General features: G+C 40.7%; 3 protein-coding genes across 3 annotated transcripts in view; 2 read left to right on the forward strand and 1 right to left on the reverse strand.

The window, feature by feature from the left end:
- The window catches only part of LOC113209993 (rho guanine nucleotide exchange factor 18), a 24,762-nt gene that overhangs the window by 1,078 nt on the left and 12,779 nt on the right, over positions 1 to 10,905 (reverse strand). The window lies entirely within an intron of this gene.
- LOC113209968 (peptidyl-prolyl cis-trans isomerase B) lies at positions 830 to 2,405 on the forward strand. Its single transcript, XM_026427748.2, has 3 exons — positions 830 to 1,069; positions 1,566 to 1,958; positions 2,042 to 2,405. Exons 1-3 carry the CDS (start codon positions 953 to 955, stop codon positions 2,174 to 2,176), a joined length of 645 nt encoding a protein of 214 aa, XP_026283533.1. The 5' UTR covers positions 830 to 952; the 3' UTR covers positions 2,177 to 2,405.
- On the forward strand, positions 4,424 to 5,661 carry LOC113209991 (defensin). Its single transcript, XM_026427778.2, has 3 exons — positions 4,424 to 4,585; positions 4,981 to 5,108; positions 5,327 to 5,661. Exons 1-3 carry the CDS (start codon positions 4,569 to 4,571, stop codon positions 5,485 to 5,487), a joined length of 306 nt encoding a protein of 101 aa, XP_026283563.1. The 5' UTR covers positions 4,424 to 4,568; the 3' UTR covers positions 5,488 to 5,661.

Here is a 10,905-nt window from a genome sequence, read left to right on the forward strand (position 1 = left end):
CCTTCCAAATATTAGAATAATAATACATCATAAAAATAATAGGATTAAATTTGATAGCTATTGTGTAGAAAAGCTGAGAATAGGAAAGGATTACTTTACCTTCCCCAGGTGTCAACACCGTCACAGCTGAGTGGTCGCAACTCATCATATGGGTATGCATAACGAAGGTAGCTGTCATATGCATGTTGAAACATCTCTCTCACTTCCTCCCTACAAACACAGAGAACGATAAAACATGCAGTTTGGGTACATGGTATAGCCTTGTTACATGTAAAAATCATGTACTTAAAATAGTTCAATGATCTGTATCATACCTGAATTTAAACACATCATCAATTGTATATTTCCTAATGGTCGCAACGGACAAACATGGCAATGCAATGGCAATTAAGAGAGTTAGAGGAATTTTCGACGCGTGAACCATCGTTTTAGTTTCTTGAAGAAAATATCATCCAAATTCGTCTAGAGTTGTCGTAAACATTAAAAACATCCTAGCAGACAGCGTCACCCGTCACCGCTACATGTGAAAAATTTGTCGGGACGATACTTATATGAGAAACTTAAAAAGCACATTGACGCCAATGCTTTAAGTTTATAGTTAATTATCCTGTCACGATTCTCTGCTTTTCAGGTGACACGACTTAAAGATGTTCCTTGCTACACAAGGGGCCTACTCATTCACTTTTCAACGTGGTGCCCAGCGTGCAGCGTTTTCACGTTTTACATCCAACAATGGTAAGATGGTTGGTACTGCGAGAGTTGTTGCTACTGCTGCTGCTGCTGTTGCAGCAGCAGCAACAGCAGCAGCCGCCGCCACTGCCACCGCTTCATCTTCTTGTGCTGTGCTGACGCTGACATCAGGACCGAAATTTGGCTTTGACGTGGACAGTCGTTCGGCGTCGTTGGACCAGGCACAGTGGCTTGGGTTTGGCTGAAGGACCAAGCTCGCAAAATGCGCAGATTTTCGTGGACCACTCGCGCCCTTGGGGTGGCGGCACTCCTGCTGATCGGCTTCATTGTCGTCGCAAAGTCCCAGGACTCGAAGAAAGGACCCAAAGTGACTCAGAAGGTGAGGGAAGGTCTTTTGTTGAGTGTTAGACGCTGGGGATGGCTCGTGGGATGATCTGATCGATAAGGCCGGCTTGCGGCCGGCGAGCAGGTTCTTTGTCTGTCTTCCCTGTCAGCCCCCCTTCGGTATCTGACTTGCGGTGGGTTCAAAGTTGAGGGATGATAAAACTTTGAGGTTGTGCTTCAATTGTATGATTCTGGAAGAGACCAGTAGTCAGCGCTGTGAATGAACTCTGGGGAGGTCACTGAACCACCTTGCCCTCAAGACCTGTTTTTGTGGCCACTTGGCCTTTATTGAAAGATTGGCATGCTTGCTTAGCTGGCTTCTGGCAAGGAAGTGGCATTACTTTATCTTTTAATCTTCTCAAATGTGGCACTTTGTGATCCTTACTAGTCATTCATTTAGAAACTTGTGTTGTCTTACGTGGAATTCTAATAATTACTAATACAGTTGAGTAAGCCTCCTTTATGCAATTTTTTCTTTTGGTCTGTTTCAGGTCTGGTTTGACATTAAAATTGGTAGCGAAAATGTTGGAAGAGTTGAAATTGGTGTCTTCGGAAAGACTGTCCCAAAGACTGCTGAGAACTTCATTGAACTTGCCAAGCGTGAAAAGGGAGAGGGATACAAGGGTAGCAAATTCCACCGTGTCATTAAGGACTTCATGATCCAGGGTGGTGACTTCACCAAGGGTGATGGCACTGGTGGCAGGAGCATCTATGGTGAGAGGTTTGAGGATGAAAACTTCAAGCTGAAGCACTATGGTGCTGGCTGGCTGTCCATGGCAAACGCTGGAAAGGACACCAATGGTTCCCAGTTCTTCATCACCACGAAGCAGACTCCTTGGCTCGATGGTCGTCATGTTGTCTTTGGCAAGATCATCAAGGGAATGGTGTGTTGAAGAGATGTAAACACATTTATAAAGTACTATTTAGATTCATACTTGTACCTTACAAAAATTCTTGTCTGTTTCAGAGTGTCATTCGCCGCATTGAGGCTACCAGCACTGATGGCCGTGATCGTCCTACTCAGGATGTTGAAATTGTGGACTGTGGTGTTGAGGAGGTTGCTGAGCCATTTGCTGTTGACAAAGAAGATGCTACTTTGTAACTGAACAAATTTAGTTTAGGCTGCAGCACCAATTTGGCTGTGTACAAATGCAAGCTGTGACTTTTTAAGAATTTTATTTTTTTTATGATTTTATTGAGCTAATAGTATTAGTGCAATCAATTTTTGAAACAAGCTCAAAACTAATATTCCAAACTAGTTCTCTGATATTTTTTTTCAGTTTTTTGATACACATTAATAAAATAAGTACAAAAGAAAATTTTCACATTAATACTTGAGTCTTTTATTCTTTTCAACCAAACCTTTGAACTGGGCTACCTGTCACATGAGAATTCCATCTGCTCACATGGAAAGCTAATGCCGAAGTGTGGTCCAACCATAAAGAAACAGCTGTGATGAAGTTGAGCTGCAAAAGCAACCAGTTACAGAATGGCCGATCGGTGCACACCTGAATCCGGTAAAGTGTAGCCGGAGGAAAAAAAACGGCGCGGGGTTGATGGGCCTCCCTCCTGTTGTTGCTTGTACTTATGTATCAACGTTCTTCTGAGTCAGGCGGTTAAAAAGCATTTGAAAAATCTAATATATGATAGGGCATGAAATTACTCTAGTTGTTGGACCTATAAAATGCCATTTCCACAACTTTTTACGAACACGAATAAATGCACTGAAAACGTAAGTGTGTGAATGTTGCTCACTAGTAGGTGTGTAAATATCAATTTGTACACTTGAGGGGTAAACGTGTTATTTTTTCCTAGAAGATTCACACGTTTACCCCCATAAGAGAACGAATGGATATCCACACACTTGCGTTTGTCCAAAAAATAGTCCGTTTTTCACGATTCATTCGGCAAATTACGTGAGCTCGGCGCCTGCGAGACTTGGGATCGGCCACCCCGCACAACATGCATGCAAGATGTTGCCTTCCTACCAGGCGCTATGACAGCTTGCAAAGGCTGAACTTGGCGGCAGATTCGTAACAGCGAATGACGGACGTACTTTATGGGTGATCGGGTCTTCCAGAAAGTACGTCCGTTTCTTCTCAGATTCATCCACCAGGGTTTTTTTAAAAGTTTTGGAATGGTTGTATTGATGTTAAAATAAAATACATTTGTGTTTTAACGAGTTTTATATAGGTTGATGCGCTGTTGCCCGTAGGCCTTACAGTATTTGCTTCATTCACCAAATTACGGGAGCTCGGCGCCTGCGAGACTGGGGGTAGGCCACCCCGCCGTACACGCATGCACTACTACCGACAAGATGTTGCCTACATGTCAGGCGCTATGAAAGCTTGCACAGGATGAACTTGGCAATTGTGGAATGGCAAACGACGGGCGTATTTTCTGGACGATCCCTACGCCGCGCACTTCCGTAGCTATACAGTGCCGCATGCGGGTGCGGGTGGGTTTGCCTATCCCCGCTGCCCACGGCTCCATGAGGCCCAGTGCAAGTAGGCAACCCACCCGCGCGCATGCGGTACAGTATAACTACAAAAGTGCGCGGCGTGAGTCAGCAACCTCGAATATTCGGATATTCACCGGGCACTTTTGGAAAATCTGTCTTTCACCGGCGATTGTCGACATTCTCCACCGCTGGACATTCACATTGACAGAGTAACAACAGATATACACAATCCCAGTGAGAAATCAAAATCGATGTGACATCGAATCGACATCAAATAGATATCAGTTATCGGAAATGTCTCGATTTTAAGACCATCTCAGGATCGATTCGACACGATAATCGACAATTTACCGACAAAGATATCAGTCTGACATCATTTCGATGTAACTGTTTCTCACTGGGATTCTGGAGATCTCAGCCAGGTAATGCCGCATGGTGTATACCAGTAACTACAAGCTGCGGGCAGGCGCAGGCGCCTGGGAGCAGGCAACCCAATCGACTCAATCAAAATAATAAAGAAGCGCCATTCTACGGTACGTGATAAGAACAACCATTAGGGCCGAAGTGTTGGGAGGGGGCTTAGCATTCCATAAAATAATGAAAGAAGAAGCACACGCGATCAGAAAAGGACTCGCGCAGGGTTCGGGTAGGACGGGGAAGTCCCGGATCGCCCTGCTGCCGCGCCGGTCCCGCCGGTCCTTGCTCCGCGTCGGTGCGGCTGCGGGGAGCAACAGAGAAGAGACGACTCTCGGGCCCGCTGCCAGCAGAGGGGTTCTGGGAACTGATTACTGCTCAGGGGGGAGCGGTGGCGTCTGCGCTCCACTCGGGAAAAGGGGAAGTCCCTACCAGGATGATCCCGCACGCCCCGCACAGCGCGTACGGGAGTCCGTAGCCCCCCCCCCCCTCTCTCTCTCTCTCCCCCTCGACGCATCGTCTCCTTCTTGAACGCCTACTATAAAGGCGCGTGCTTCCGACAAGCCATCACTCGACACTCCGCGCCGGCACATCGCAGTCAGCTTCGACTCTCATCAGGATGAAGAGCTTCACGACGTGAGTATTGCGCCGCGCCACACGAGGGTCGGACGTTCTTCAGGTTCTGAAGGGTGTCCCGTGGATATTTTGTCCGTGACTTGTGTTTGCAGTTGCCGATTAAACGCGAAAATCGAATCTGTTATGTCTTGTTAATGACGAATAATGTCCGGTAGAAGAAGTATTAAGTCACTTAATTAGAAGCAGGCCAAATACCGATCTATTGACACGAAGACAGTGGTACTTTACAGGCCCTCGGACAGTAGAGTGCTCGCATAAGCCACAACGGAATCCACTATCCGAAATTTCCCATGGACGTTCGAGCGAAATTCCCCGACTTTCCAGGTTCCTTGGGTGAATGAAAATTTTTGGGCCGGAGTTGTTATTCTCACAACGTGTTCCTCGCTGTCCCTTAGTGTGGCCTTGGTGCTGGTGGTGCTGGCCGCCGCGCTGCAGCAGAGTACTGCCGACGCTGACCTCCCCCAGCACGAAGTCGGAGACAGCCCTGGCCCCAGCAGCACCGAAGATGGACCGCGCCTCGAAGGTAAGATTTTGGAGTCACGCTACCCGCCCAAAAGCGTCTAGGTAGCCAGATTGAGCTCATTGTAAAATGGGGGCCATTGACGAGTTTTTGTCAAATGTGTTCTACGGGTGGGTGGTCCTGCCTGGCCGCCCCTCCACTCCAGTCCAGACTGAGTATGCCGTAGCTGTCATGCAAGTGTGTATATGTACTTCGTACTTACAACCTCCTGTGTCCGTCAGTTAGGGCCGGCCGTCACGCCAGGGCAACATGCGACCTGCTCAGCTTCCAGTCCAAGTGGGTGACGCCTAATCACGCCGGGTGCGCTGCCCACTGCCTCGCCATGTTCAAGGGGTTCAAGGGAGGATACTGCAAGGACGCTGTCTGCCACTGCAGGAAGTGAAGTAGTGCACCTGTTCGGGCCACAGCTCGCTGTTGTCCACTGTACCATTTAAGCAAGAAGAAAATTAATTTCCCCTGGTTAACTGTGATGTAATACAAACAACATAATTATTTTGTACACAAAATAGGAAATTTTAAAGTATTTGTAATGCACAAAAATAAATATAAGATAGAATTTGTTCTTATTCTTGACTTTGAAAGAAAAAAGTCATTCCAGTGTCACAATATTTCATAATTTATTTACATGAGATATATACAGAACTATACAGTTTATGTTGGATGATTGTCACAAAACATAACATTGGTTGAAAACTTTCCTTGGTACAAGGTTTGACTAATATTTGCTGTAAGTACCAGAAGCTGACTTGCAATTAGATCCAGATTCAGATCACTGAAGAAACCAGCAAGGGTTTCAGAAAAACTGGATTTCAAAAACTTATATGTGCTTATGAATTACACAATTACTCTAGAGAGCAACTGGAACCAGAGTTGATCTTCGTGGAGGGTCGGTAAATAACTAAATTACATTACTGAATTTTGCTTGAAAACATATGTTGCTTGCATGCCGACCAAAACACATAATAAAGGTACATTCCGATTGCTACCTCAGATTTGGTTAGATATCAAGGCAGTAATCTCCAAAGCCCCGAAAAAGTAGCAAATAGGCAATCACTATTAATAAGAGGAATCAAAATAGAGTACAATCATTGAGAAATCATAACAACAGAATTTTAAATGACACAGTTAGGCGCAATAGGATGGATGGATAAAAGAGAACGCAACAGTGTGTCTACAACAAACTATATACAACATTATCACAAAATAGAGAATTTTATCAAAAGTGTAACAGCAGTACAACAGTGAGCCAAGGTGTTTAACACAAACTAGACAAAGTCAAATCAAAACAAAATCACAAAGATACATAAGATTTTCAGAAAGGAGACAGAGATAAGTTTAACTAGATTTTGCAGAAAGAATCCAAATAATTAAATGTACACAATTATTTCATAGTTGTCTGTCCACAACACACTATGCAACAAAATTAACAAAGTAGATGAGCCCCATGTTTGATAGTAAGATCTCTTCATTTAAACACAAAGGGAATACCAGGCAAATTAGAGGAAACACCCCAATAGTGTGGGTTTACCTACTCCCTCCGCCATACCATAGCCTATGCTGCTCAAAAGGGTGTGCAAGACTTCAACACTGGGATGTTTGCCCTGATACACCTGGTACTGGCACCGACCCAAAAGACAGATTAGATAGATGGATAGGCCGTAGAATGAAAATAGTTTTGGGTCACTTAATGACCTAAGTATTGCTTTCTTATTGCTAAATTACACAAAGAATAGTCAACAAGACATTGGCAAGTGTCCCTTACAAATGGAATTTTATGTAACTATGAGTGGTAATGCAAGACTCCATATTGATCTTATAATAGAAAAGGCACAATGGAAGGGTCACACATATACTAGTAGAGAAGAAAAAATCCTAAATCCACAACACTTGCACACATAGCCCAAGACACCAATAAAGTCTGGGAGAAACATGAGACACACAATGATACACTCATGCCTTACTCAATTAAAAAACTGCAGTCCTCCCAGAAACCAAATTTCTTTACCAACAAAAATAAAATAAAAAATGAATAAATAAAAATAGATTTAAAAAGACAAGCTTGGATTACTGGAACAAACATGACAGTTAAACTCAGCATTAAAGTGTGATTATGGAAGACAACTGCTATCACAATACATTGCTGCAGCAGTATATGAGCAGGAAACAATTGAACTCCTCTGGCAAAAGGGGTAAAGTGCATTAAGTCAGTTCACCTCTTCAAAACAAAAATAGATAAGAAAAGATCAATAAATAAAAGGAGATCAAGATGCGTTTGGCACAGTCATATGCGAGTTTAACAGAACATAATCTGTTCCATTGCAATTGATTATCAGTCGAACAAAAGTTTTAACAGCAATTCTATTATGTAATTAAAACATGTACAGTAAGCAAAAATAGCACAAGTTAGAGAGTTCAAATGAAAACAAAAACAGCTCATAATTGTTAAGCGCTGATGTTAAGAAATTAGAGTACATAATATTACAATTATTATGCATATTTACATTAAGATTTCATCTTTTCGACAAAGTAATCTTTGGTGTAAATTTTGGTTGATAAGATTCAATATCTGATATATTGAATAACATGTAGTAAGGGTATATAAAGAACAGGGAAAATGATATCTTCATATTGGAGAGATTATAATAAATCTGAAAGGTTTGATACAGGACACCACACATTTACATTAGGGACTCTCCTGGTCCTTGCCCATTCCCACAGTGATTAATTTTTTGAATGAACATACTTGGGGTTTCACAATACAGTAAATAGGGAGATTCCATACTGAATATGATTGATTAGCTGCCTATACACGTTAAAATGAAGGTTCATAGACATTAAGAGGAGTACTTGAGTACTTGAGTACTTAAAACAAATCAATCAAATCTCTTCCACACTAGTTCAGTAGTAGAAATACAATTACAACAGAAGATAGATGACCTGCACATAACAACCACACTTTAAGAGAATTAAAACTGATAGTTTTAACGTGTTAAATTTGATTTTAATTACCAGCATTAGTAAAATAAAGTGCATAGCATGCAAGAATTGCAGCACCCACTACAAGATAAGTATTGTTTCTCTTAGACTTCGACAAACAGTAGCTGATGAAAATTCATTCAAGGTCAAAAGCAAACATGTCACAATTGCTAATTAAAAACTGTACATTCCCAATCAAGGAAAGAAAAATAAAGGAAGGGGTATTCTTAACAGAACAAGAGATGTTATTTCACATAGGTGCAACAGCAGAGAAAATCAAAAGGAAAACAAAAGGATTCTCATTGATGTAACGGTGGAATCCTATTGCACATTTATAGTCATCACATTTTCCAGTACATTTTCTCAAAATGGTAAAAAAAAACACAAATAAATAGAATGCTACACTACAGTTTTCACTTTTTTTTGTTTTGTTTTTTTTTGTTTTGCAAAACTGTAATCTACTCATCACACACTAGGGCAGTTGTAAAATAAAAATAAGTGGCTATAGATAGAAATATCATCTGCAGTCAAAATCCCAAGTCTCAAAGGTTGGCCATCAAAGCCAAACAAGGGTGTAGAGTACCCTTGTTCTAAAGATTCTTACATCTTACATACACTCTTGTGCCTGCTGACACAGTTAAGTAAATAAAATCACACCACCTAACACCTACAGAATAAATACTTAAAATACACTCGGGTGAGATAAAACATGCATGGTATTGCATACATCAGTAACTGACACTAGCTACTCAAACTTCAAGCAACAATACATGTGGTTGTCCCCACTACGGTCTAGGTAGTTTGTGGCAGCTAGACTATCTGGATTGATAGTAGGCATCACAAAGTCTAAATAAACGTTGCCAAGTTCATTTAAAGCAATTCATAGTATCTTGGATATTGATGTTACACAGGCTTGCATCGCATACGATGAGAGCTAACTATCAAAGTCAACAGACAACATGGTTCCATACAAAAATATGACTTTGATATGGACACAAACATGAATTACAGAAAGTTGGAATTGAAACAATATATAACGTACTTACATCACTAGGGGAAGAAAAACAATAAACAAAGAAAACATCACAGAGAGGAGGAGGAGGAAGTGTTGTAAAATCTTACATTGCACATAATATCATTGAAATCTTGAAACTTACAAACAATTCACTTAAAAACTGAAAAAATACTTTGCACAAACAAAAATTACAAAATTTACAGTAAAAGTAAGAACTTAAAATTATAATCAGCTTACAATAAAAATAAATAGAAATATATGAGTGTGTTATAGAATGAACACATACTAAACTTTGATGAAAGACAGTACACCAAATATAACATTCTGTGTTAACTTTTTTTAAAAGCATACATCTTCCAGGCTCTTATTAGTTTTAAACTTCAGAGTCAAAAATAAATAAATAGGAGACAAACAAATTTCACACCAACTACGTACTTCACAAAAATACAAGGGTTATCTGGCTTGACAGGACAGGAAACTGGTCTACACATGTGTTTTAGGTTCACATAAAATATATGTCATCCTTAAACTCCAGTTCCATGCAATCTCATGATCAACTTGCACAGTCATTGCTATATTGTCATAGTTTATTCCATTACTTAAAATAGACTTGATTGACACTTTAATACTGATACTGGTCAGAGTGACAACTGAGTTCAGCTCTAGAAGGTCAATATCACTTTGACTATCTTTAATAAAACAAAACATTTCATAAATTGTTAATAATTTATCAATAGGTAATATCATAATTTTCCTAATTCACCAAACATATAATCATTCATATACACATCAGAATATAGCACATATGAATGGGTATTTATGGAATTCGTTGCATACATCAAGAGTATCACATATTACAATCATTTCGCTGCTGAAGGGAATCACAATCAACAATGACGTCTCACTAACACATGGGTATACACAGGACTTTGTAACATACACATATTTAACATATTCACACTACTTTAAAAATGGAATTTCAATTAATGTTCTTTGGCTTACCACAATATTCAAACAACTAGCTAAGCCCTTTCTCGCCGACAGTACAACTGGTAACTAATTTCAAAGTAATCAAAGAAACATGAAACCCTCTCATCTTTGAGGAATGCAAATTGTAACAAATCAAGACAAAAAACTCAATTGGATTGTAACACATTCTGAGGCTTTACAACACAGAGTAAAGCAAACATCAGTCATGTTAGTAGTATGCAACCAGAGATAACTAACAACTCAGTTATCTGTCTGATACAACAAACAAGACAAGAAATGCCAACATCAGAAAAATATGACTTCTTCTTCTTGTTGATGATGATTCTGGTTTTTGGCTGGAGAGCCTGCATCAGGACTTTGCATTCTAAAACGATCTGGAATTTTGGGGTAAGTGTTTGTCCTGCCTGCACGGTTACCGCCTGATGATGAATTTGCTCCACTTGGAATAGATGGTGATGGTGTATTTGAATGCGACAAAACATCTGGATGAGATACATTTTGCATCATAGCTGGGCTAGATCCGGTACGTGCATGGCTGGGCACAAGGGTTGTAGTAGGTGGAGGTGGACTTACACTACCAGATGCAAGACGATGATATCCACTCAAAGTTCCTGGGGTAAAGAAGACGGAAAAATATTATGATTTACCATCTAGTAAGTGTACGCTAGAAGTATTTGTTAGCCACAAATAAACAAGAGACAAAGTGCAAGTAGAGCTACTGTATAAAAGTGCATCCACTCCTTTTTAAGGCTACCAGTAATATTTTTTTTACTTAAAAAAAAAAGAGAAAAAAAACTACAGGCAACCTGTCCATTGCAT

The sequence above is a fragment of the Frankliniella occidentalis genome, unplaced genomic scaffold, assembly GCF_000697945.3.
Source record: "Frankliniella occidentalis isolate FOCC.00 unplaced genomic scaffold, Focc_3.1 Scaffold176, whole genome shotgun sequence".
Taxonomy (NCBI): Eukaryota; Metazoa; Arthropoda; class Insecta; order Thysanoptera; family Thripidae; genus Frankliniella; species Frankliniella occidentalis.